Source organism: Vigna umbellata, chromosome 8 (assembly GCF_029865625.1).
Source record: "Vigna umbellata cultivar VRB3 chromosome 8, Vumbellata_1.0, whole genome shotgun sequence".
Lineage (NCBI taxonomy): Eukaryota > Viridiplantae > Streptophyta > Magnoliopsida > Fabales > Fabaceae > Vigna > Vigna umbellata.
The window spans coordinates 39,209,653-39,233,029 of record NC_142172.1 but is presented as its reverse complement, the minus strand read 5'-3'; the positions used below and the strand labels follow the sequence as shown (position 1 = coordinate 39,233,029).

The window sequence follows — 23,377 nt, the reverse complement described above, 5'->3', positions numbered from 1 at the left end:
TCTGTTTTGGTCCATACGAGGTGGAGATTGTTTTTGTGAACAAATGTTACGTATAAAGGTTGTGGCCCATGCAACATTTGAATACAAATTTTCAACAAGGCACACAATGACCATCATCTCAGAAGTGACAAATAATCTTCAACTGTTAATGGTTGTATATATATATATATATATATATATATATTGAAGATTTTAGAAGGTTTGTCGATTAAGTTCGTGGCAAGTTATGAGCCTATGGAAGTTACTATAACTTGAAAGCATGTGATGATGATCATCCTTAATCATTTGAAAACTAAAACAAAGGTTATCTTCTTATATAAGTTTAATAAACTTAATTTAAACAAGATTGAAGATTAAAATTTAAGATGATTTTTAGATAAACAAAAAGTAACTTTGGACAAGTATTTTGTTCTGTAAAAGATAACTGGTTATAATATAAAGGATATATAGACTGTTTTCGGTTTTGTTCATTGATTTCAAAGGACAAGAGTTTCACTTTCGTTACCTTATCTCTTTTATGATTGAAGTAAATTAAGACATTAATTGTATTCCAACCATTCCTAAAATAATTTAGAGTGGTCCCACAACACGTGGCAATTATGTGAAGGTTGTGGTGAACAAGAAAATAGGTGAAGTAAAAGAAGCTATTATTACTTCACCTTATCGCAATTGCCTACACCCGAAAGAATTGAAGTGTTGTAATATTTTGGAATGATTAATAAAATCGTTTATTTTGTGATTCTACACATAAAAGAGTTTTATGTATTTGTTTGATAATAATGGGAAATTTGATCGATATTCCATAAAGTTAGTGAAGTGTTTGTCCAAGTGTGGGTGAAACGATAATTGAGAAAGAGAAAAGCAAAGGACAGTGAACATTATATAATAATGACTGATTCATTGAACCATTAATGTAATGTGCCTGTATTTATTTCCAGCAAAGTGGGGAGTAGCAATAAGAAAGACAGGCTATGCAAAACACGACATCAGCTCGATTAATGCCAAACAGCTTCCTTGCAGTGATTCACTGTAGCTTCTTGGTTTTTTTTTTTAATTAATTTATTATATTTTTGTTGGTCAAAATACGTTAGGATTCACATCATTCAATCCTTTTTTAAGTAATTGAATGTGAAACAATCATTAATGCCTTTTATCCTTTTCATCTCACCGGAACCCAATTAAAAGTTTAGAGAAATATATTTTTACTTTATGACTACCAATGTTTTCAAACGAGTTAATGGTAATCTTCTTCTTATTCATTTTTCTTTGTTTTCTTAGTTTTCTTCAAATTAAAAAAAAAAATCACTGATGTTTTATCGGATTTTTAGCGTGGTCTATGTGACAGGTGATAAAATTCTAATACTCTTTTGATTGTTCTTTTTGTATAATAACAGTCTTCTAGATAAAAATTCAAGACTTCAAAATAGGAGAACTGTGATTTGTAATTAAAAGTGAAAGTGATTATGAGGTCAATATTGTTTAAGGAATAATAGTTATATTCAGAGGTTAGACATAGACGATGGATCTATATTTTTATTATAATAATACTTTATTTGAATATTATAATAACAATATAATGAATAATAATTGAATTTTAAATAATAAAAACATAAATTAGTAAGATTTAGTTCTAATATGTAAATATGAATTAAATAAACGTAAGTTTGGATTACTTCATAATAAATAATTTTATTGGATTATACTCTTAATATGCTTACTATACTTAGTAGGAACAACTAAATTTACATTTTTGTCTTTTGTTTTTCTTTTCTTTTTTTCTTTCATTTTCTTCTTAATTATTTTTTCTCCGTGAATCTTCCATTATCCATTTCGTATATCTTATCTTTTTGTTTTTCATTTTCTCCCTTCATAATGGAACATGATGAGTGATGATTTTTATTTTATATATTAAGCGATAACTGGACATGGTGAGTGATGATTTTTATTTTATATATTTAGTGTTATTTTGATAATATTTTGCTTGATAAAAATTATATACATCTTGTTTAAAAATGAGATTTAACCTCATCCGTACAAGGACTAATGTGATAGACATATATTAATTATATAAGAATTATTTTTTAACTTTAATGTTTTGAAGGACTGCACAAAAATACTCTATATTTTAAATATTTGAAATCTTATTTATAATACTAAAACCACAGGTCTATTACAAATTAATGGAGTAAGTAATTACTCATATTTCCAAAACGAAGGGAATTTTGGCTTTGGTAAAACTTTTCCAAAATTAATCTGTGTTTCTCACATTAAAACAAATAGAGTATTGATTATTATTTTTCTTTGCAATATGTCATGAAATTAATCATCTTCTCTTTCTTATTCAAAGTAATATTGCATTTATGGAAATATAGTGAGGATATTTCTGTATAATTATTTAAAAAGATGTGCAACTGAATTTGAGGGAAGATAAGTACAACTGAATTCAAATGACAGACCAACCTTTCTCTTTCTTTTTATCATTTAACTTGTCCTCAAATATTTTTACTAACTTATTATTTAACATTCCTTCATGCTAAAAAACAACCAAATTTGTAATTAGATAATTATATATATATATATATATATATATATATATAAACACAACTTAACACATCATATAATTATAAAACAAACTTCTCTGTAAAAAAAATATATAATAATCTATTTAAGATTCCATGCACCCTTAAAAGTTGATATTATTGAATGGTGTGCGTGTACAATGGTAATACACAAAGTTATAAAACTTTTTAGAGTAACATGATAAATACGTACTATTACAATTACATATATTAACAAACTTTGAATTTAACTTTTTTAAATAGTTAAGTTTAATTACACTTTAAATTTATTTAAGTAAATATTTTTTCACAAATGATATTTTCAGGTAACATGAAGTGGAAGAAATTGATATACAACGACATATAATGGATGACACGCAGATTCAATAGCGGATGATATATAGATCTATAGTATCCTATTAAAAATTTCAATTTATGATTTTTTGTTGAGAAATAAATTTTAAATTTAACTAAATTTTATAAAATTAATTTATAAAATGTAATTTGTACTTTTTTATATATATATATATATATATATATATATATATATATATATATTATAAACTCGTTTTATTTTTTATGAAATCCCAAAAACTTTAAAAATTGATATGTAAATTTGTATTTGTGAAATTTCAGAAACCTTAAAAACTAATATGATATAATGGTATGCACTGTATATTAACAAATTTTAAATATAATTTTTAAATATTCAAATTTAATTACACTTGAATTTATTTAAGTAAACAATTTTTCGTACTAATGAAACTATATTTTTTGAAAAGATGAATGGAAGAAATCGATGCCAACATATACAAGTACTGGAACTAGAGCAGTTTTAGAATTAAGAAAGTTAATATATGGTTGTAAATTGCTCTTGTTATATGATCTTGATTCCAATCTTTAGTCTTGTTGGATCAAATCAACGCAGTTTGACCAGAAAGTTGACAAGATCGAGACGTATGAAACTTTCGCAAAGATTATGGTGCACACGAGGTATGAGTCAAATCTTTGCCTACCATTTGTCTAACACCATTGCTTAAAAATGCATGATAACCCATTAAGCCATGCTCTTTTTTTCTACACTGCAGGTGGGTTTGTCTCCTAAGAGGTTGTTTTGTCTAATCATACCTTAGGTTTAGCCTCAAAAATGTTTTTTCCTCACTTTTTATTTTTAGCTTCTGGATTCATTAATTAATTAATTTGTGGGCCCTACCATTTTATGCACACACTAATCTCTTGTTTTGCTTTGTTATATATTTGTTCTCCTCCCCACCTTATTCTCAAAAATGAAAATTACAAAATATATACCTGTGGGTAACCATTAAGACTAAGGCCTTCACACAATTAATTTTCATGATTAGTGCTAATTAAGTGCGATAATGTGTACTGGTTATAGATGTGACTGATATATGAAATGTTTATCTTAAGTTCATGCAATGGTTTCTCATAAATCTAATCCTCAAATTGAAGGTATATACTTTTATCCAAAGACAATGTCATTCCATCACTCTCTTATATAACTCTTGCTCAATCTTAAAAGCCATAGTAATTGAATGAGATTTGGACTCACCTGAATTTCTAACATTAATAATTATTATTTTTGAAAGTTACCTTCAACCAGTAATTAAATTAATTATGATACAATTTTTTCTTTAAAAGATTTATTATAATATATATTACCATTTCAGTACTAGTAAAATTAATTATGATACAACTTATAATTTTTTTTACTATACCAAACTATTATTTGCAAAACAAGTTAGTCATTTCAGTAGTAATCGAATTAATTATATTTTTAATTATAATTGAATTGATAATAATATGTATGTGCCATCTTTTACTGATAGCAGTCACGTTAAATATGATGCAAATTACCTTTTTAATAGTATGATGTAAAATTGAGAATATAAAATTTGTATATTGAATTATACAATATAACATAAAAAAATTATTTTAAATTATATAAGTTGAATATACAATTTGTATTTCAGATTTTATAATGTTACTTTTTATTTTGGATTGTGTAATCTGTATATTCTGAAATAGTTTTTGGATTATGTGTTTCGGATTGAAAATAAAATGAGGATAAAATTGAAATTTAAAAGTATATGAAGGTGGGCGAAGAAATTGTGGAGGTTTAGGAAGAAACGTGTGGGACTTACTAGCCAGAAGTTCAATGCAGGGAGAAAAGGGCCGAATTTTGTCACCTGAGCCCATCTGATGTAGGATGTTGTGAACTTGGATTTTTCTTTCTACACCTATTTAATATTCTTGGGTATCTCTCATTTATTATGTGATGAACTTTTCAAAATGAAATAAAAAATGTTCAAGAAACCTTACTCTGAAATAGACAATAAGTGTCCAAATTTTTTATGCCATGTTAGAAGAAATCTGCTATTAATTTTTCTCATTAAAATAAAATGGGTATTATATGCCACACAATTTTTACAGAATAAATAAAGTAGATTTTATGGTAAAAAAGTTTAGTGCTTTTTACTCTAAGATAGGAGAAAGTTGGATAAACGAACTTAAGAATGACAGGTTATATTATATCTGATTACTTGGCGTGTCTCACGGAATTACATGTCAATTAAGAAATTTATTATTATTTTTTTTTCATGTGTCTAATGGAAAAAGAATTTATCACTTGAGAACATTAATAATTTATGAATAAACAATTTGTGACGATAAGTTTTGACCTATTTCATTTTTAGTATAAATAAAAAATTTATCTTTTTGATATAAAATTCAAGTTAAAATTCCACCTCAGTGCAATTTCTTTTTAATATTGGAAACCATGGTCAGCACACATTTTCATCTCTAAAAATTACATATACAACCTAAATATAAACCTTCTTGATAACTAAATTCATAAACTTATTTTCAAACGCCAAGAAATAAGCTAAAATTTATCATCAGTTTTTCTGAAAGTATTTTTTTAAAAACCATAAATGAATCGTAAACACCATTGTGACTTCCTATTTAAAAACATCACAAGCTGTTTATAAACTCAAAGAAGTTTTTTTGGATGAATCTCGGTAATTTTAGATGAGCCTTTTAGTGTTTTTGATGGAGACATATCCGGATCATAAAAAAAATACGTCACAATTTTTTTTTATAATATAGAAAAATCAGATAAGAAATTAAAAAAGGTGATTTTGGTTTTTAATTATGAGGAGTCTGTAGTGGAAGTCCTGGTCCTCAAGAAAAGAAGGATAAAGGAATTGGACCCAGGATTTGTGCAAACCACGCCAGAATTTCATTATTTACAAGCTTCCATTAACCAACGCTCAATCTTCCACGATTGTGCTGGTGGCGCACCGCCAATTTACGTGGGAACCAACAAACTAATCAAACATAAAACAAAACAAACAAAGGGTCTATTTTTTTTTTAATAACCCTTCTTAATCATCTACCACTCCGTCTGTGCCCACTTCGAAATCTTCTCCTCTCGCTATGGGTTGCGGCTCCTCCTTTCCGGGTAAACTTTGATGTTTTGTTGTTGATTTAGCCCTGGACTCAAAAGGGCTTCGGAAAATTTGTTATTTTTTGGCTGATTGTGGTTTTGATCTGTGATTTTGGGGGTGTAGTTTAATGGGGTTTCGTTGTTTTGAGTAATGATTGAGTTTTGATTCTGATGGGGTTTGGGGGTAATTGATTTTATGTTTACAGAAAGGGGTTCAAAGCAGATGGGTCGACCCAATTCCGAGGATGGTGGAGGGCAGGACGCCAGGAATCTTAGGGTCAAGGTATTTGTGCAGAGTTCTTGGATTGCTCGTGTTTTGCCTAGTTATTTGTTTTTTTTTAAAGAATTAAGAAAAAGTTCCTTTGTATATCAACCTATCAATACGGTGCATGCATTTACCAGTTTCTTGTAAATGTTGGATTTGTTGTCGAGTGAGAAAGCCAATTGTTAAGAGATCCGTGGTTGACTACCTGGGGAAATTTTCTGAATAGAATTTTTAAGCAGGAACCTCTTGGTGGAGCTTAATTCTGGGGTTGAGTTAGGTTTAAATCCAAATTTTATATAAATGTTCGGAGAGAGAAGCTGGGGAGCTTTCCGTTTTCTGTTGCAGATTAATTTCCTGGTTTTTGTTGAAAGCCGCAGCATGCTGAAACAGAACATAACCCTGTTTTTAGTTAGCTAAATGACTAAAAGCTTGAGAACCATTTATTTATCTTGATTCTGTCATACTAGCCTTGTTTTGATTGTGAATTGTTATTTCTTACTTGTTGCAAGTTTTGATACTTTAATTAGTGACAAATGTTGAAATAACTTACTACCAGAAATTTGATTTGCTAAAAGAATGGATTTCATTTGTTGATAAGATTATGACCTTTAATTATCAAGATGAATGAATGGGAAATGTATTGCAATGGATGAAAGTCAAGTGATTTGTGGGCTTAATGATGTTTTTGGTCCTATTATTTATTTATTTTGTTCAATTTAGGCCCTTTATTAATAGATGGTTCAATTAAGTATCTCAATTTAAAAAATGCAACAACGTGACGTGACTCTCTCATGGTTCAAGGTTCAATCAAGTATTTCAATTTTTAAAAATGCAAGAATTTGACCCTTTTATTGTTGAAATTGATGTCATTAGTTTTGTAAATTGTCATTATGCGATGGTTATAGATTGTATTATGCGTAAATTAAAACCATTAATATTTTGTTGGTTATAATTTTAGAGCTAAATGGATGGAAGTGGCCATAGTGCCGTTATAAAAATTGAAGGAGCGTGGGATTCAATTGAAATTAATCATAATTAATTCTGTTATACTCTAGTAGTTTCTTGTTTAACCTTTAAAGGAAACCATAACTAACCTTGAAATGTCACTGAAAACAGCTTGTTCTCTTAGGTGATTCTGGTGTTGGTAAAAGCTGTATTGTTCTACGATTTGTACGTGGTCAGTTTGATGCAACATCCAAAGTAAGAATATGTGGCATTTGTTTTGGTACTTTAGTTTATTTTTTAATAATGTAAACTTTCTTAATAGTGTCTATGACTTATTATTCCATGAAATTTTTCTTATATGTTTTATACTTCTTGAGGTAAGGTGACTGTTGGAGCTTCTTTTTTGTCGCAAACAATAGCTCTGCAAGACTCTACAACAGTAAAATTTGAAATATGGGATACTGCTGGTCAAGAGAGGTGTCTGTCGTTTATCTTTACAGAATATACCATTTCTTAATACATTCTGTTTCTCTTAACATTTTCCCTTTATTTTATTTCAAGGTCTAATTCTTTTTGAAGTAATATTTGTTTGCTAATAATTTATTTCAGGTACGCCGCATTAGCACCTCTCTATTACCGAGGTGCAGCAGTTGCAGTTATTGTCTATGATATAACAAGCCCGGAATCTTTTAGCAAAGCACAGTACTGGGTTAAGGTATATTTGCAGTTATTGCATTGTTCTATTTTGTCATTTCTTGCTTGGTTAGTTATTTAAAATTTTGAACAATACGAATAACAAACAATTCCATGTATTATTTAGTCTGGAACTTTGCAATGATGAATAGAATACGGTCCTGTATTAATCCATTTCCTTCATTTAAAACATTTGTAATTAATTAATTAACCTGATGGATGTGCATCATGACTAGACTACATGGCAATACCCCTACTGAAAGCAGTTAACAAGGAGGTTAAAGAAATTTATGTTTTGTCTTTGATCTGTAATTGGTGATGATTATGTAAGCTAGGATGTGCAACAATTGAAAGCCTGCTTGTACTGCAAGGTTTTATATTGGTAGATTAGAGATAAGGAAAGAGAATGAGTGGAATGTGTGATGAAGTTATGATACCTTCAATTGTGGTGGCTTGTCTTTTGCTTTCAGAGCAGACAAATTGTTTGAAAATTTGAAGGATAAAGCAACAGGCATATAAAAATGAAAGATTGAAACACTCGGTAAACCTGCATTACTTTTGCTCAGAAGAATACATTAATGGTATAGAAGTGTTCAGAGGAAGTTTGGTATCTTCAAACGTGGTGGACACGTGAGGTGGGTGAGGTGTATGTCCATGGATGTTCAATTCTGCAAACAACTAGAAGGATGCTTTGGGATTGAGTTAGACGCTGACCATTTCTAATATTGTATTGAACTTTTCCTAGTCTTGATGTTGGGTTCTCCATTGAGATCTAGTTCTGCACATTTTCACTCCAAATTTCCATTCCATTGGAAAATTTATCTGAAGAATAAAAAACACAGCAAATAGCCTCTTTGATATACTGATTTTTGACAACTCTTTGATGTACTGCAATTATGCGGTTATATATATCTTACGTATTACAAAATCATTAGATTATGAGCTGTTTTATTAGGAGCTACATTTCTTTCTATTTTGTTTTAGCAACTGAAATAGTGATAATTTAGGAGCTACAAAAACATGGAAGCCCTGATATAGTGATGGCACTGGTCGGTAATAAAGCTGATCTTCAAGAGAAGCGGGAAGTTGCTGTCCAGGTACTGCAACCTTCCTCCATAATACAGATGTCCTTTAAACAAAATAATTCGTTTCTTACCTAGTTTACTTTAATGTTTTCATGAAGGATGGCACTGAATATGCAGAGAAGAATGGTATGTTTTTCATAGAGACATCTGCAAAGACAGCAGATAATATAAATGAACTGTTTGAGGTACGCTTGGTGTTTACTTTCTTCCGGTTATTAGATTATAAAATTAGTCATTTCATTTTGTATTTGGCAAGGATTAGAATGTATGAACAGTAGAAACTTGTTAGCTGTTTAATTGGTATGGCAATTAGGATTGGACATGGTCACATCTTACCTTGGGTATTCCTGCAATTATTTTTTACTTATATTGAATATCCATGTTCGCAGTTTTATCTTCTGAGCATAAAATAAGTATCATAAAATATTTGAGAATCAATGCCTTTCTGGATTGAGTATTAGGTGCAAAAATAATATATGTGATCTTGTTTTGGTGCTGGTCATCTGATCTGAAGTCTAATCTGTTTAATTTAGTTCTACAGTACACTCGGGCAACAAGATGCTTAAGTAATGATCAAGTGTTAGGAAGTGTAGGAATACTGTTTGATATTGACTTGCAGATCTTTAGGATTTTCCAGAGGCTATGCTAGTAGTCAATTTTCGGCTTTAACTGTGATCTTTGGTCTCTTAGGACATTGTTGACTATGCCACTAGCAAGCTTCCCCCTGATGTTCTTGCTGCCTGAAGATAGTTGTACTTGTAACAAACTCATATAGACCTATTGGAGGGGCTAAAGATGATCTTGAAATAGGAATTCCGTCCTACAAAATCCAAGATTGCATCTTTTCCATCAAAGGTAATAATCTTGGTCTTGGAATACATAAGGGAGCTAACTACTAAAAAATATTTTAGGTTAGAGAAACCATAATAAAATGGCCAGGGTTATATTTTGAGGTTACACAAGATTGGTACTTGTAGAGAAGTTCAACAATCTTGCCAGAAAGCACTAACTTCTAGGCAGCCTCCTATATATGAAAAGGATCACGGCCTCTGCTAATTATGAACTGAAGATATTAAGATAAAAAGTTCAGTTTGCATTGAAATGAAAATAACAACACTATTAATAAAAAAAAAAAATCGATGTGTTTTTCTAAAGTACTTGCTGTATCTGACATATAATACCTGAAATTTGTTGAGAGGGACCCCAGAATTGGGTCGCTGCCTCTACTGAGGCGATATAACTTTAGATCCAGATCAGTTAACTAATTGTGTTATTGATGCAATTCAAGAGGTGTTTATTTTAAAACTTTGTTCATATAGCCTAACATGAGAATTACAGTATCAACCAAAGCTTGAGTTTTAATCTTGATTTCAGTTTGGAGTTCTGCTTAACTAGTTTTCCATTTCTCTTTTTTGAGGTTTAAAAGGAGGTCTGTAGGCTAAAATGTAGGCAAAAAGTAACCAGGCTAAGATTGAATCATGAATCTGGTAGTAGTCTCCTAAATCAGACTTGGTATCACTTAACCTGCAGCACCTGGATCAAGTCTGTTCTCTCTTGGTAAATACACTGAAGACGTGGATGCTTACTATCTTATATATGCAATAGACATCATAGCTTAAATGTTGACATTTATTAGAAAACTTATATGGTAGATAAAGGACCTGTCGGTGCAGTTTTCCTCCCTTTTGTTTTGGTGGATTGCTCTATTTACTATGATGTCTTGCCTTGAGTTGATGTTTTGTTCATCATTTGTCTACAACCCTTCATTTTGAGATATCATTGTTAATATCATACATCCTTTTGTGCATTACCAATTAGGCTTAACCATTAAAACATTGGTTTTGACAGGAAATTGCAAAAAGACTGCCTCGCCCATCAGTTAGTTGAAGTAGTCAGATAGCAGTTCAGTATGGGGTCTGTATTTGCTTTTGATCCTCCTAAACTGTAGTGTATGGATTGTGTTTATGTATATTGTGATTATTATTAGATATATCTGTTATCTGTTATCAACCTCTAATAATGTCATGTCATCATGTAGATGATATATTTTAGGCTATATGAGACCGACAAATATGATTTGTAGGCCTAGTTAAGGCTTATATAATATCAAGGACCCATTCATTTGTTTGCATAACGTATTTGGATGTTGGTGCCTTGTATAAATTTTATTTTGCCTCTTATGCAGACTAAGACTATTCTAGATTATAATTCTGGCACTTAGAGCCTTTTGCTTCTTATCTAATCTATCTTAGGATTAAACATGTTTTTAATTTTTTAAATTTCAGTCAAAATTAAAATTAGTTTATTTTTAAAATTTTGATTCAATTTAATTTCTCAATTTTTGAAATATGTAAATTTAGTTATTTTAATCAAAATTTGATGTTTCAAACATATTTCATTATAATATTTAAGTTTTGATGAATTTTTTTTTCAATACTGTGACGAATTTGAAATCTTAAATGAACTTAATAAAATTTAGTTAAAAATTAAATTAATCCAGTTTTAAAGATGGAGAATTAAATTAGTTTAAAGTTTAAAAATGAATTATTTTCAACTTTTACTAAAAGTTTGAAAGTATATTTAACTTTTTATTTTATAACTTCTATAACTAATAAGTTTCACAGTCTTAGAAAGAGCATTTTATTTCATTTCGGCTTATTAAATAATTACTGAATTAAAAAATGTTTGTTCAAACACGTCTTTATCTGTTTGAATGAATTAAAGCTTGAAACTTTTAGACTATGAATAAAATTAGAGTATAACTTGTAATAATTCGTAAATATGAAACGTAATTTGCACAATTTATATAGTTAAATTCCTTAAAGCAATTTTAATATAACTGAATGTGTTGTTTTTTTGGGTCGTTTCAAATTTTGTTTTAATTATGAGGTTTTACGAGATTCACATCTTTATAGTTTTAGTTATATTTTGTTTTTTTTTAAATTAAGGGGTTAGTTTTATTATTATAATTAAATACTAACTTAATGTGATTCTAATTATGTGAAAATTAATATTATAATATTATAAAAATTTAGTTATTACAACTAAACTTTAATTTAATATCATTCATACAATAAATATTACTTTTACAAGTATAAAAAACTATGCTTCTTCATTATTCTTTACTGATTTTATAACGTTACACCTTGATGTTATTTTCTTGTCTCTTAGTTGGTGATTTAAATATGCATTGTTTAATTTTAAAACTCTAATATAATTGTCCGGTTAGTCAACCAACATATAATTCTATATGTGAATCCATCTATCAATCAGATTATAAATAGGATTAACATCAAAATTAATTATATTAATTCTAAATTAAATCATTATCTTTTTTATCATAATTAGGTTAACACTACTCAAAAGTTCATCCCAAAATTTATAAATATAGGTTTGATATTGAGGTAGTTAATTATTATACATTTATTACTAGTCTTATCAGATAAACACTAAATTTAGCATTGGAGTAGTTTCTGCGTGTAACACCCTCTATCTCTATCGATGAAACGGTTGCAAAAACATATTTGAGAGAAAACCTTAACTTAAACTTGAAGATTGTAATATAATAATTTTTTACATAATTTTATGATCATATTAATATATTTAACAAAACTTTGTTACGAAGGATTTAAGATCTTTATCAAAAAAATTTGAATGAAAAATTGTATAGTCTTTATTATACCTAATGCAAAACATTAAGCTCGATTCACGAAATGAGCTTTATTGAATTATTGATAACTTAAGCTGTGCAACTAATTATTTTTTATTGACAAACTTATATTATATAAACGGTTGAATATTTTATAAAAAATATATTAAAAAAAGTTAGAATTGTTGAGTAGATGTATATTAATGAAAAATGACGTATAATCTTCTTTAGTGTAATAATTGAAGACAAGAAAAGAAAAGCCAAGGCTGCTAAAGCAAAATTATGTGTGGCAAATTTTTGGGTTATTTTATTTAACATTGGGTAGCCACATGTCTTTATTTAAAACGCGGTTTGCAGCATCGTCACGTGTCGGCAGAGTTTATTTGAAAAATTCAAATGATTTTGCCCTTTTATATGAACATTTTGAGTTGATTCAGTTTTCAAAGTAATAACTTGTTGCCAAAAAATTGCTTCACCAATCTACAATTGTAGGAATTAGTTCTTAATTCATTCTCTACTCTTTAAGATTAATTTCATTTTTTTTACTGTGAGCATGTTCTCAGTTATAGTATTATTTTGAAGAAAAATATTTTACAACTCCACAATTCACAATTTGGAATAATTAATTTTTAATTTAAATGTGTTTTAGTTAACTTAATATTAAAAAGTTTTTATTTCTATTTTTTATAAAATGTATGAATTTTTGTTATAGTATAGAAAAAGAGTTCATTTGATTTGTAATTTTCTAAAATTTCAATTCCTTATTTTCAAGTCTCTAGTATTCAATTTCAGATGTACAAATAACATTTATCCTATAAATTTTATTAATTTCTTTTTAAATTTCATATATTACAATGTGTCTAATAGAACAATTACTTTACCTTTTTAAAAATATAATAACCATTCAATCAGTATCGTATCAAATTATAACAAACAGTTAAAGAAATTTAATTTTTTGAAAACTAAAAACAAATAAAAATATATACAGTAACCAGAATTAAAAACCAATTATTTTTCACAAATTTAAAATATATTTGATTTTCACTATAGAAATAAAGTACGCAAGGGTTAAACAGTGTTTTAAAATACTATTTAAAGAATGGAGAATGAGAATTTTCTTTTAACGAATATTACTACATTGTAATTTCAAATACATTTTAATGTAATCTTCGTAATTTTTCTATTATTAAGGATATTAACAAGCAAGACGCATCAAGCTATTTATTAAATTGGTTAAATTTAAAAAAGACTGGGAAAAATGATAAAAAAAAAAGTTTTCACACAGTTTTAAATTGAAAAGTAGAAGGAAGTGTTTAAACAAAAATATATATATATATATATATATATATATATAATATATATATATGAGTTTGTTAAAAAAGTGTACTAAATTTTAATTGACAAGAAAATTTATATTCATAAAGAAAAAGACATACTTTAAACACAAGTTATTTTAATTATTTTTAATTATAATAAAAAATAAAAAATCAGAAATTATTTAAATATCCTTAATCTTAAAACTTAGAATCCATAATATATGATGGTGTTTTTGTCAACTAATAAGTTTGTTAACATATGTAACTCTTCTTTTAGTTGGTACATTTTATTAAAGTGTATCGAGTTTTAGTAGACAAAAATATACTTATATATTATGTATTCTAAGTTTTAAGGTCAATGATATTTGAATAATTTTCATTTTCAAAACTAAAAAAAAATAAGAAATCCCTCATTTATCTCCACCCTTCTTCTTTCATTTCTCTCACTCCAACATTTTCTCTCAAACATCTCTTTTAACCAAATTTAATAATAATCAGAAGAAAAAATATATAACACAACCCTCTAATAAAAAATCAACATCAACATCATCAATTATTTTGTTATTAGAGTGGAAAACAAATGATCGAACAGAGTAAGAGCAATAAATTGCGGTGTCGCAGGTTACTGTATGTGGGTGAGAGAGATGAGGGAGATGAGAGAGAAACAATTTGGATGAGCGAGGAAGGTAGATTAGTATTTCTGATTTTTTTCAGTTAAGACTATTGTAGGCATGATAGAGAGAAGGTTAAAGTGAGAGAGATGAAAAAAAAAAGGTTGAAAAGAATGAGGGATGAGAGATGGTGAATAAGGGTTTAGAGGTTTAGTTTTTATTTTTTTTAGTTTTGAGAATGAAAATTATTCAAATACCATTGACCTTAAAAGGGCATGTCTACTAAAACCCGATACACTTTGCTAAAAAAGAGCTTAAGTATGTGTTAGCAAACCCCATATATATATATATATATATATATATATATAAACGTGTACGCTTGTTTTGCAGTTGATACATTTTAGCAATGTGTATCAGGTTTTAGACAAAAATACTCTTATATCATGGATTATAAGTTTTAAGGTTAAGGGTATTTTAATAATTTTAATTCTCAAAACTAAAAAAAAAACTCAAACACTTCCTGAACTCTCTCATTCCTTTCAACCCTTTCTCTTTCGTCTCTCTCACTCCAACCTTTTCTCTGTCATCTCTATTGTAGCCCCAATTGAAAAGTTGTCGTTAAATAATTTGCCTTTGTAAAGAGTTGAGTCATTGACATATTCACTTTCAAGCAAATGTTCCAGGCCAATTACCAGTTCCTTCGGATGTCATTATGTTTGTCAAAATTAGATAAAATTATATACGAAAAAAACTATAAAATGAAAATTCATTATAAAATCCTTTTTTGTAAGAAATTGTTTATCAATCAGTATTTCTGATTTTTTTTCCAGGCCAATTACCAATTTCTTTGATGTCATTATCCTTGTGAAAATTAGATAAAATTAGATAAGACAAAAATTATAAAATGAAAACTCATTATAAAAACATATTTTTGTAAGAAATTATTTAACAACGAGTATTTCTTATTTTTCCAGGTCAATTACTAATTTCTTTATGCTTGTGAAAATTGGATAAAATTATATAAGACAAAAATTATAAAATGAAAACTCATTATAAAATCATTTTTTGTAAGATTGTTTAATGGCCAGTGTTTTTGATTTTTGTTCAGTTGGGGCTACCATAGGATGACAGACAAAATGTTGGAGTGAGATAGATGAAAGAGAGAGGATTAAGAGGAATGAGGGAGGTGAGCAAGGGTTTTGGGGTTTTTTTTTTCAGTTTTGAGAATGAAAATTATTAAAATCCCATTAACCTTAAAACTTAGAATTCATCGTATATAAGGATATTTTTGTCTACTAAAACCCAATATATATATATATATATATATATATATATATATATATATATATATATATATATATATATTGTTTTTCAAACTATAACATGTAAATCAAATAACCTAAGAGTCATATTAGGGTAAAAGAACTTATTTGGTTTTTGTAAAATAAATATATACTATCTACATTCAATTATTATAATTTATCTGTCATATATTATGGATGTTGTATTTTAAATAACGGTAAGTGAAAAATAATTTTAAAAACTATAAATGATAGAAATTAGTTTAATGCATTAGTAATATTTTAAAAAAATCAAAATAAATTAAATTAACTGATTTCATTCATATATAATTATGTTAAAAATGTCTCATGTGTAACATTCCTAAACTAATAAATAAAACATTTTAAAAAATTAATAAAATTAAAATAAATAGTTAAAAACTTAAAAGATATTAATACACTTATTCATAATCTGTCATGATAATATATTATATGTGCATGTATTGAAAATTACGTGAATTTATCACAGAGAAAGAATTTTCATTTCTTTGCCTTGGACATATTTTCGTCTATCTTAACATCTACTCACACACTAAAGTAATCATCGCAAAAATACAACAAAGCACAAAAGAGTAAAACAATAAGCTAATGTGTAAAAGATTTGATCTAAAATAATCATAATCTACCAATTTATTAACTAAACAATGTATAACCTACAACATATCATATATTCACATAAATACTTGACACTAGACTCAATTATCTAGATACATGTCTTTGAAATAAGCGTATATATATGATATTTACATATCATATATATACTACAAATGCATGTCTATATTAAACACATACATTATTAATACAAATAAGACGATTTAATACATTTTTTCTATTTTGGTATCAGAGTTTTTTTATCTATAACCATTATAATCATGTCATCCATTGTCAACCAAAAAAATGACCTCACATTTAAAATCTCTATTAAGTTGGACAAAGACAATTATCCATTATGAAAATCTCTAGTATTGCCAATTATTAGAGACTACAAACTTAATAACTATGTGCTAGGAACAATAGAGTGTCTTGACCAATTCATGAATGTGGATAGCAAGACAACAAAAGTCAATCCTAGTTATGGGGATGACTGATGGATTCTATGTCAATTGACATTGTAACCTTACTTCATTATGAAACATCTAAACAACTTTGGGATGAACAATGTGTTTCTTGGAGAAACTTTTATTCCTTAGTTTTCAAGAAAATAAAAGGTAATGTATGATCAAGCACAAAATTAGAATACAGAGCCTTGACTGACCTTGCAGCTGAAGTATCTTGAATTAAATATCTGCTGACAAAAATAAAACTACCAATGCTTAGAAAATCAATTTTGTAGTGTGATAAGTCAATTGCTTTTAATCCAGTCATACACACACGATTCAAACACATTAAGATAGATTGCACTACATACGTGATTAAGTCTTATAAAATGAAGTAATTGTGCCCTATGTTTTTGTAGACTATTTGACTAAACCTCTCACTGATACAAGATTCAACTTGTTAAGAGATAAACTGGACATGACCATGTCACCACCAATTTCAGAGGGTTATGTGAATCCAACTAATGATGGGAATGTGCCCATTTTTAAGTAATTAGTTTGTTTAATTAATGGTCAAATCCTTTATAAAATTAGTTGACTAAATTATGTTACGAGTTAATCAATTCATGGGTTTTAGTTTGGTTTTATTTCAAGTTTTAATAAGGGCCTAATTGACAGCTTAATCATTAGCCTTTGGGAGACCATGCATGCCTGAATGCTTTTATGTGACTTTTTATTACCACAATTTTTAGTTACAAACAATCATTAGCTTATTGAAATCATTATTATAACTTAGTGGATCATTATTAGCTTAATGAGATAATTATTAGTTTAAGTGGAATGTAATTAATAATTTTTTCTAATTATAATGGTTTAAACCATTCTAATCAAATGAATACCAATTGAGTTTTATTAAAAAATATTAAAGTTTTATTTATTAGTGAGAGTGATTCTCCTATCTTTTTGAGTAATTAAAGAACCTTTAGCTGTATAAAAAAGATTTTTCTATCTTGTGTGTTGTCTTCTTTGGAAAGAGTAATTCTTTTATTTCACCTTTCATATTCTCACCTTTTTCTTTCACTAATATTCAGAAAACTAATTCTATCAAAATTTATTACTTATTATCATTCCAACCTAGATATATTTTGAAAAAAATGAATCTATCTTTCTAAATTTTCATCAGAGAATTAGATAAAATCAAATATTTTGTTCAATATCCTATCATTTATTACTCTTAATTTTAATTTTTCACAATATAAATTTTTATTTATTGTATAATATTATTATAATTACTATTTAATATCCTATCATTTTAATCATCGTATCAATTTTTATTTATAATATAATATTACTGTAATTACTATAATCAATATAATGTTTGTCTTAATTAATATAATTATAAATTATTATTTATTATACTTTATTTTTATACGCCACTTTTGTATTTTATTCATCTAATAAAAAATGTATGAAATTCATGAAATGTATCCTAAAAACTAATTCGTGGAAATTTGCTTGAATGTATACATAAAGACAACATTTTATAAGTTATAAAAATTTCATCACCTCAATATTCTAATAATTTTATTAAATTTCAAGAAATTTCTTATTCTTTATTAAATATCTAAGTGTCACAGGATTTGTTTTATTAATTTATTTTTATTTTTTAAAAAACAGCACTCCAAATATCAGAGGGTAAAAATTAAAAGAAAAGACATTTTGGCGTAAGGACAGAGAGACCATAGTTGATTCTCTCATGATTGCTGTCTCACCTCTTACCTATGAACCAGGCAAAGACCTTTCCGAAAAGGTCAACCATTCCCATTTCAATTCGATTACTATACTTTCATTTCATCCTCCACCATCTGCCAATTTCATTTCTTTCTCAAGCAACGAAACACAATACTCTCTTTCAGCTCATGGTATAGGTGGGCTTCAATTCTCCACGGTGATTCTTCCTTTTTCGATCATTTCCCCGTAATTCCCTCATCTGGGTACCATCAATCACCTCCCAGCTCATAGGCACCTTCGATCTTGTGGTCAGAGTTTGCTGCTTTGACTTTTTCTCAACATGGGCGGGAGCGAGAGCTCGAAAGGCGTGGTTTTGGGTCGTTTGGTTGAGTTCATCAAGGAGATTTCTGGGTTGCCAGAGTGTCAGAACTTTTGCAAGAGGGTGTATGGGAATTTGGTTCGCAGGGTGAAGCTTCTGAGTCCTCTCTTTGAGGAATTGAAAGATAGTGATGAGTCCCTCAGCGATGAACTACTCGAGAGCTTCGAGTCTCTCTTGGTTGCTTTGGATTCAGCTAAGACCCTTTTAAAGTCTGTCAACCAAGGGAGCAAGCTATATCAGGTATGGCTTTCTGGTTTTGGTGAATCTTTCCAAGGGTTGAATTTCGTGTATTTTTTGCTTTTGTAGGCGATTGTAAAGAGGTCGAAGGAAAAATGTCTCTTCTATGTCGTTAAGCCATTTATAGAATTTCTTATGTACAAACAATCTAAAACACTTTCTGAAGTTTAGGCATTATGACAAAGCTAAGGAAGCTAAATGATATGATCAAACTATCCAAACAAACTAAAAAGAAACACGGAAACAGAGAAACAGAATCAGGAGAATTATTGGATAGTATCTCAATATATCTTAAACAGTCCCCCTTCAAGTTGAAGAAGCATATGTATCATATGCATCTAGCTTGTCAAGTTGATCCCTGTAACACACAGACGAGGTCTTGATAACACTGGGAAGGTCTTTGCTATGTTTAAGTTCCTTGAAATAGTTAATCTAACCAAACTAAACACTTAAGCAGAATCTACCTTCATTCTCAAACCATTTTGCAGAAGCCATCAACATCATCAGACGAGAAAGAGAGGCTTAACCATCATTTAAGTTTGAAACAAAACAAAAAAGAATGTCAATGCTTTACTACTACTAAGGGTGAAAGCACACAATGTCCAAATAAACGTAAACTAATTTTCAAGAATAGTCGAGATAGGAAAACAGTCTGAGAAATCTTGAACTAAAGCAACATTTAAGATTTTGGTGTCCTAAAGAGTTTCCATGAGATGTACGGAAGAGACCTTAAGGCAATATACAGATGCGGTGGTCACCCCTTGGAGTAGTTGATCGGTCCGGAACAAAGCAAAGAATGAGGCCATGGTTTGTATGAGAGAAGGCAAAAAAGCTGAAAAAGGAAAAGAGAAGCTTCGAGGGTCCTATGCATAGGAATGAAAAACCACTTTTCATGGTGGATATGAACACTCTACACCATATTGTGACAGAAATAATTTTTCTTGCATACTGTCGAGTGATCTGTACAATTATTTATATGCAGAAAATCTAAACCAACCCCTTAAATTTAGAAATTATGATCAAGCTATATAAATTCATTTGCTCAAGTGACATTAGCGTGATAGTTTTACATTTGGGCTTAAGTGGGTTTGAAGTGTGTCCATAGAGCAAGAGATTATAGCATCTGCAGATGCTGTATGCCTTCTGGTTTAGTTTTGTCACCTAACATCTTAGTTGATCCCGACTGTTAATTTTAATCTGATTAATGGTTTACATGTCTCAGGCATTGAGGAGGAATGATACAGCAGACAAATTCCAACAAGTAACTGAAAAAATTGAAGCTGCGCTGAGTGAAATTCCTTACTACAAACTTGAGATATCAGAGGAAGTTCGAGAACAGGTAAACCTTTATCATATATTGGAAGGAGACCAGCAATACCATATACATTTCAACGATGGTTCAAATTCCTATCATTTCTTTCCACTAATCATATTTGATTTCCGTGCTTTTAAATTTCTGGGTGATATTTTTGGCGAAGAGAAGGCAGCATCTTATGTGCCATATTTTTCACAACTATTTTCATTGTCTTCAGATTCAACTGGTACATGCTCAATTCAAAAGAGCTAAAGCTCAAACAGAATTTGCTGATATACAACTTGACATGGATATGGCAATGGCACAAAAAGAAAAAGACCCTGATCCTGCTATACTAAAAAGGCTTTCTGAGAAGTTGCATCTGAGGACAATAAATGACCTAAGGAAAGAGTCTAGTGAATTACATGAATTGTTGATCACAAATGGTGGAGAACTAGGAGACTCTTTTGAAATGATCACATCCCTTCTTAGCAAGCTGAGGGACTGTGTGCTCACAGAAAATCCCGAAGTCGACACAAGTGAATGTGAAAAATTAACAATTAAGCACAGGTCTCCCGTGATCCCAGATGATTTTCGATGTCCTATATCTCTTGAACTAATGAAAGATCCTGTTATTGTCTCTACTGGTCAGGTACAATCTGACGTTGTCTTTGTACATGGTACTGCTGTATGGTGTAAGTTATATCATTTATAAATTCTTCTTTCCTTTTACAGACATATGAAAGATCTTGCATTCAAAAATGGCTTGATGCGGGTCACAAAACCTGCCCCAAGACACAGCAGACACTTGTCCACACAGCCCTTACCCCGAACTATGTTCTGAAGAGTCTGATTGCTTTGTGGTGTGAAAGCAATGGTATTGAGCTACCAAAAAAACAAGGGAGTTGTAGAACAAAGAAATGTGGTGGAAGCAGTCATTCAGATTGTGATCGAACTGCTATCAGTGCCTTACTTGATAAACTGGCGAGTAACAACATAGAGCAGCAAAGGGCAGCTGCTGGTGAGCTCCGGTTGCTGGCTAAGAGGAATGCAGATAATCGAGTGTGCATTGCTGAGGCCGGAGCAATACCGCCCCTTGTAGATTTGTTGTCTTCTTCAGACCCTCGAACCCAAGAGCATGCCGTTACAGCGCTTCTCAATCTTTCCATCAATGAGAGTAACAAAGGAACTATTGTAAATGCCGGAGCCATACCAGATATTGTAGATGTTCTAAAAAAGGGAAGCATGGAGGCTAGAGAAAATGCAGCTGCAACTCTCTTTAGTTTATCAGTACTGGACGAGAACAAGGTGCAAATAGGTGCAGCTGGAGCAATCCCCGCCCTTATAAAGTTACTTTGTGAAGGTACTCCCAGAGGTAAGAAGGATGCTGCTACTGCAATTTTTAACCTATCTATTTATCAGGGAAACAAAGCAAGAGCTGTAAAGGCTGGTATAGTAGGCCCGCTGATACAATTTCTGAAGGATGCTGGGGGTGGAATGGTAGATGAAGCACTAGCTATATTGGCAATTCTTGCAAGCCACCATGAAGGCAGGGTGGCGATTGGTCAGGCCGGACCGATCCCTATTCTAGTTGAGGTTATACGAACCGGCTCTCCACGCAACAGAGAGAATGCTGCCGCCGTCTTGTGGTCACTATGCACCGGAGATCCGCTGCTATTAAAACTAGCAAAAGAACACGGTGCCGAAGCAGCACTGCAGGAGTTATCAGAAAATGGAACTGATAGAGCGAAGAGAAAAGCTGGAAGCATAATAGAACTCTTGCAGCGAATAGAAGGGGATGATAATCTGCGGAATTCTTAGCCTCGGTGTTACCTCATTATATATTTATCGTAGATGATCAGAGAATTATGCATGTATGAACCATGGCCACCTGATAATAGTGTTTTCATTCTTTATGTTTTGAATCCAGTAATGGGGTGGCAAACTTTTGCAGAAACTTTGTAGTATGCTTGTTTATTATCTGTCGGTATATGAAACGTTGTAAATTGTCTATTGATGTTATGCGAGGATTATAGAAGGAATCAGTTTCTGCTATTGTCTCTCACCATAAAGTTTGTAATTCTTGAAACTTCCTATTTTAGTAAAAGTCGACATTTAAGGTCGCTATCATGTCCAATAAGCTCTCATCAAACTATACTAATAAATTTCATTATATTTGATTATGTATTTCTACTATTTAATCAATGCTATTAGGCTTAATTAAGTTAAGTCTGTCATAAATATATATATGTTTTCAACTGATTCATTTGTTAATATTTATATTTTTCAATTGATTTCTGTTTTACAATTTTTTTTCATTGGTTGATGTAATTGTAATTTTGACGCTAAAAAATATAAAATGCAATTAATATTGACAATAAAAAATATAAAAATTTGTAGTCAGTACAACTAAATAAAAATATTTTTTTTAAGTATTCAAAGTACAAACGAAATGATTGAGTTTTAATTGAAAGTATTAAAAATTATAGCACGCTGTGATTTTACGAATTCAACTATTTAATTTTTTTAAGACATTTAACTATTGCATTTTTTAATTTAGTGTATTTTACTTCTTCATTATATTTTTAATGACATATTCATCTGTCACATAAAAGGGTTTTTAAAAGTCAATATAACATATTTTTGTTAAAATTTAACAAAATTAAATCGTTTTGGCATTCTTAAAACTTTTTTTTTCGAGGCAGTATAATATTACATATTTAATAGACTGATAAAATGTGCAAACAATTTTATAAATGAGTGCGAGATGC

General features: G+C 29.5%; 2 protein-coding genes across 3 annotated transcripts; both read left to right on the top strand.

The window, feature by feature from the left end:
- The first annotated feature begins 5,718 nt into the window (after positions 1 to 5,718).
- ARA6 (Ras-related small GTP-binding family protein) lies at positions 5,719 to 11,150 on the top strand. Of its 2 annotated transcripts, XM_088096728.1 has the most exons (9): positions 5,719 to 6,039; positions 6,231 to 6,307; positions 7,406 to 7,489; positions 7,617 to 7,711; positions 7,844 to 7,949; positions 8,935 to 9,024; positions 9,111 to 9,197; positions 9,703 to 9,867; positions 10,861 to 11,150. In XM_088096728.1, the coding sequence occupies exons 1-8, from the start codon at positions 6,015 to 6,017 to the stop codon at positions 9,754 to 9,756; spliced, it is 618 nt and encodes a 205-aa protein (XP_087952854.1). In that variant the 5' UTR covers positions 5,719 to 6,014; the 3' UTR covers positions 9,757 to 9,867; positions 10,861 to 11,150. The 2 variants fall into 2 exon arrangements, with proteins under 2 accessions (XP_087952854.1, XP_087952856.1); XM_088096730.1 differs by lacking the exon at positions 9,703 to 9,867 and having other exon boundaries at positions 5,724 to 6,039.
- A 7,540-nt stretch (positions 11,151 to 18,690) lies between these two features.
- Positions 18,691 to 22,731, top strand: PUB14 (plant U-box 14). The gene is made up of 4 exons (XM_047322656.2): positions 18,691 to 19,315; positions 20,535 to 20,651; positions 20,845 to 21,258; positions 21,342 to 22,731. The coding sequence occupies exons 1-4, from the start codon at positions 19,037 to 19,039 to the stop codon at positions 22,425 to 22,427; spliced, it is 1,896 nt and encodes a 631-aa protein (XP_047178612.1). The 5' UTR covers positions 18,691 to 19,036; the 3' UTR covers positions 22,428 to 22,731.
- The last annotated feature ends 646 nt before the right edge of the window (positions 22,732 to 23,377 follow it).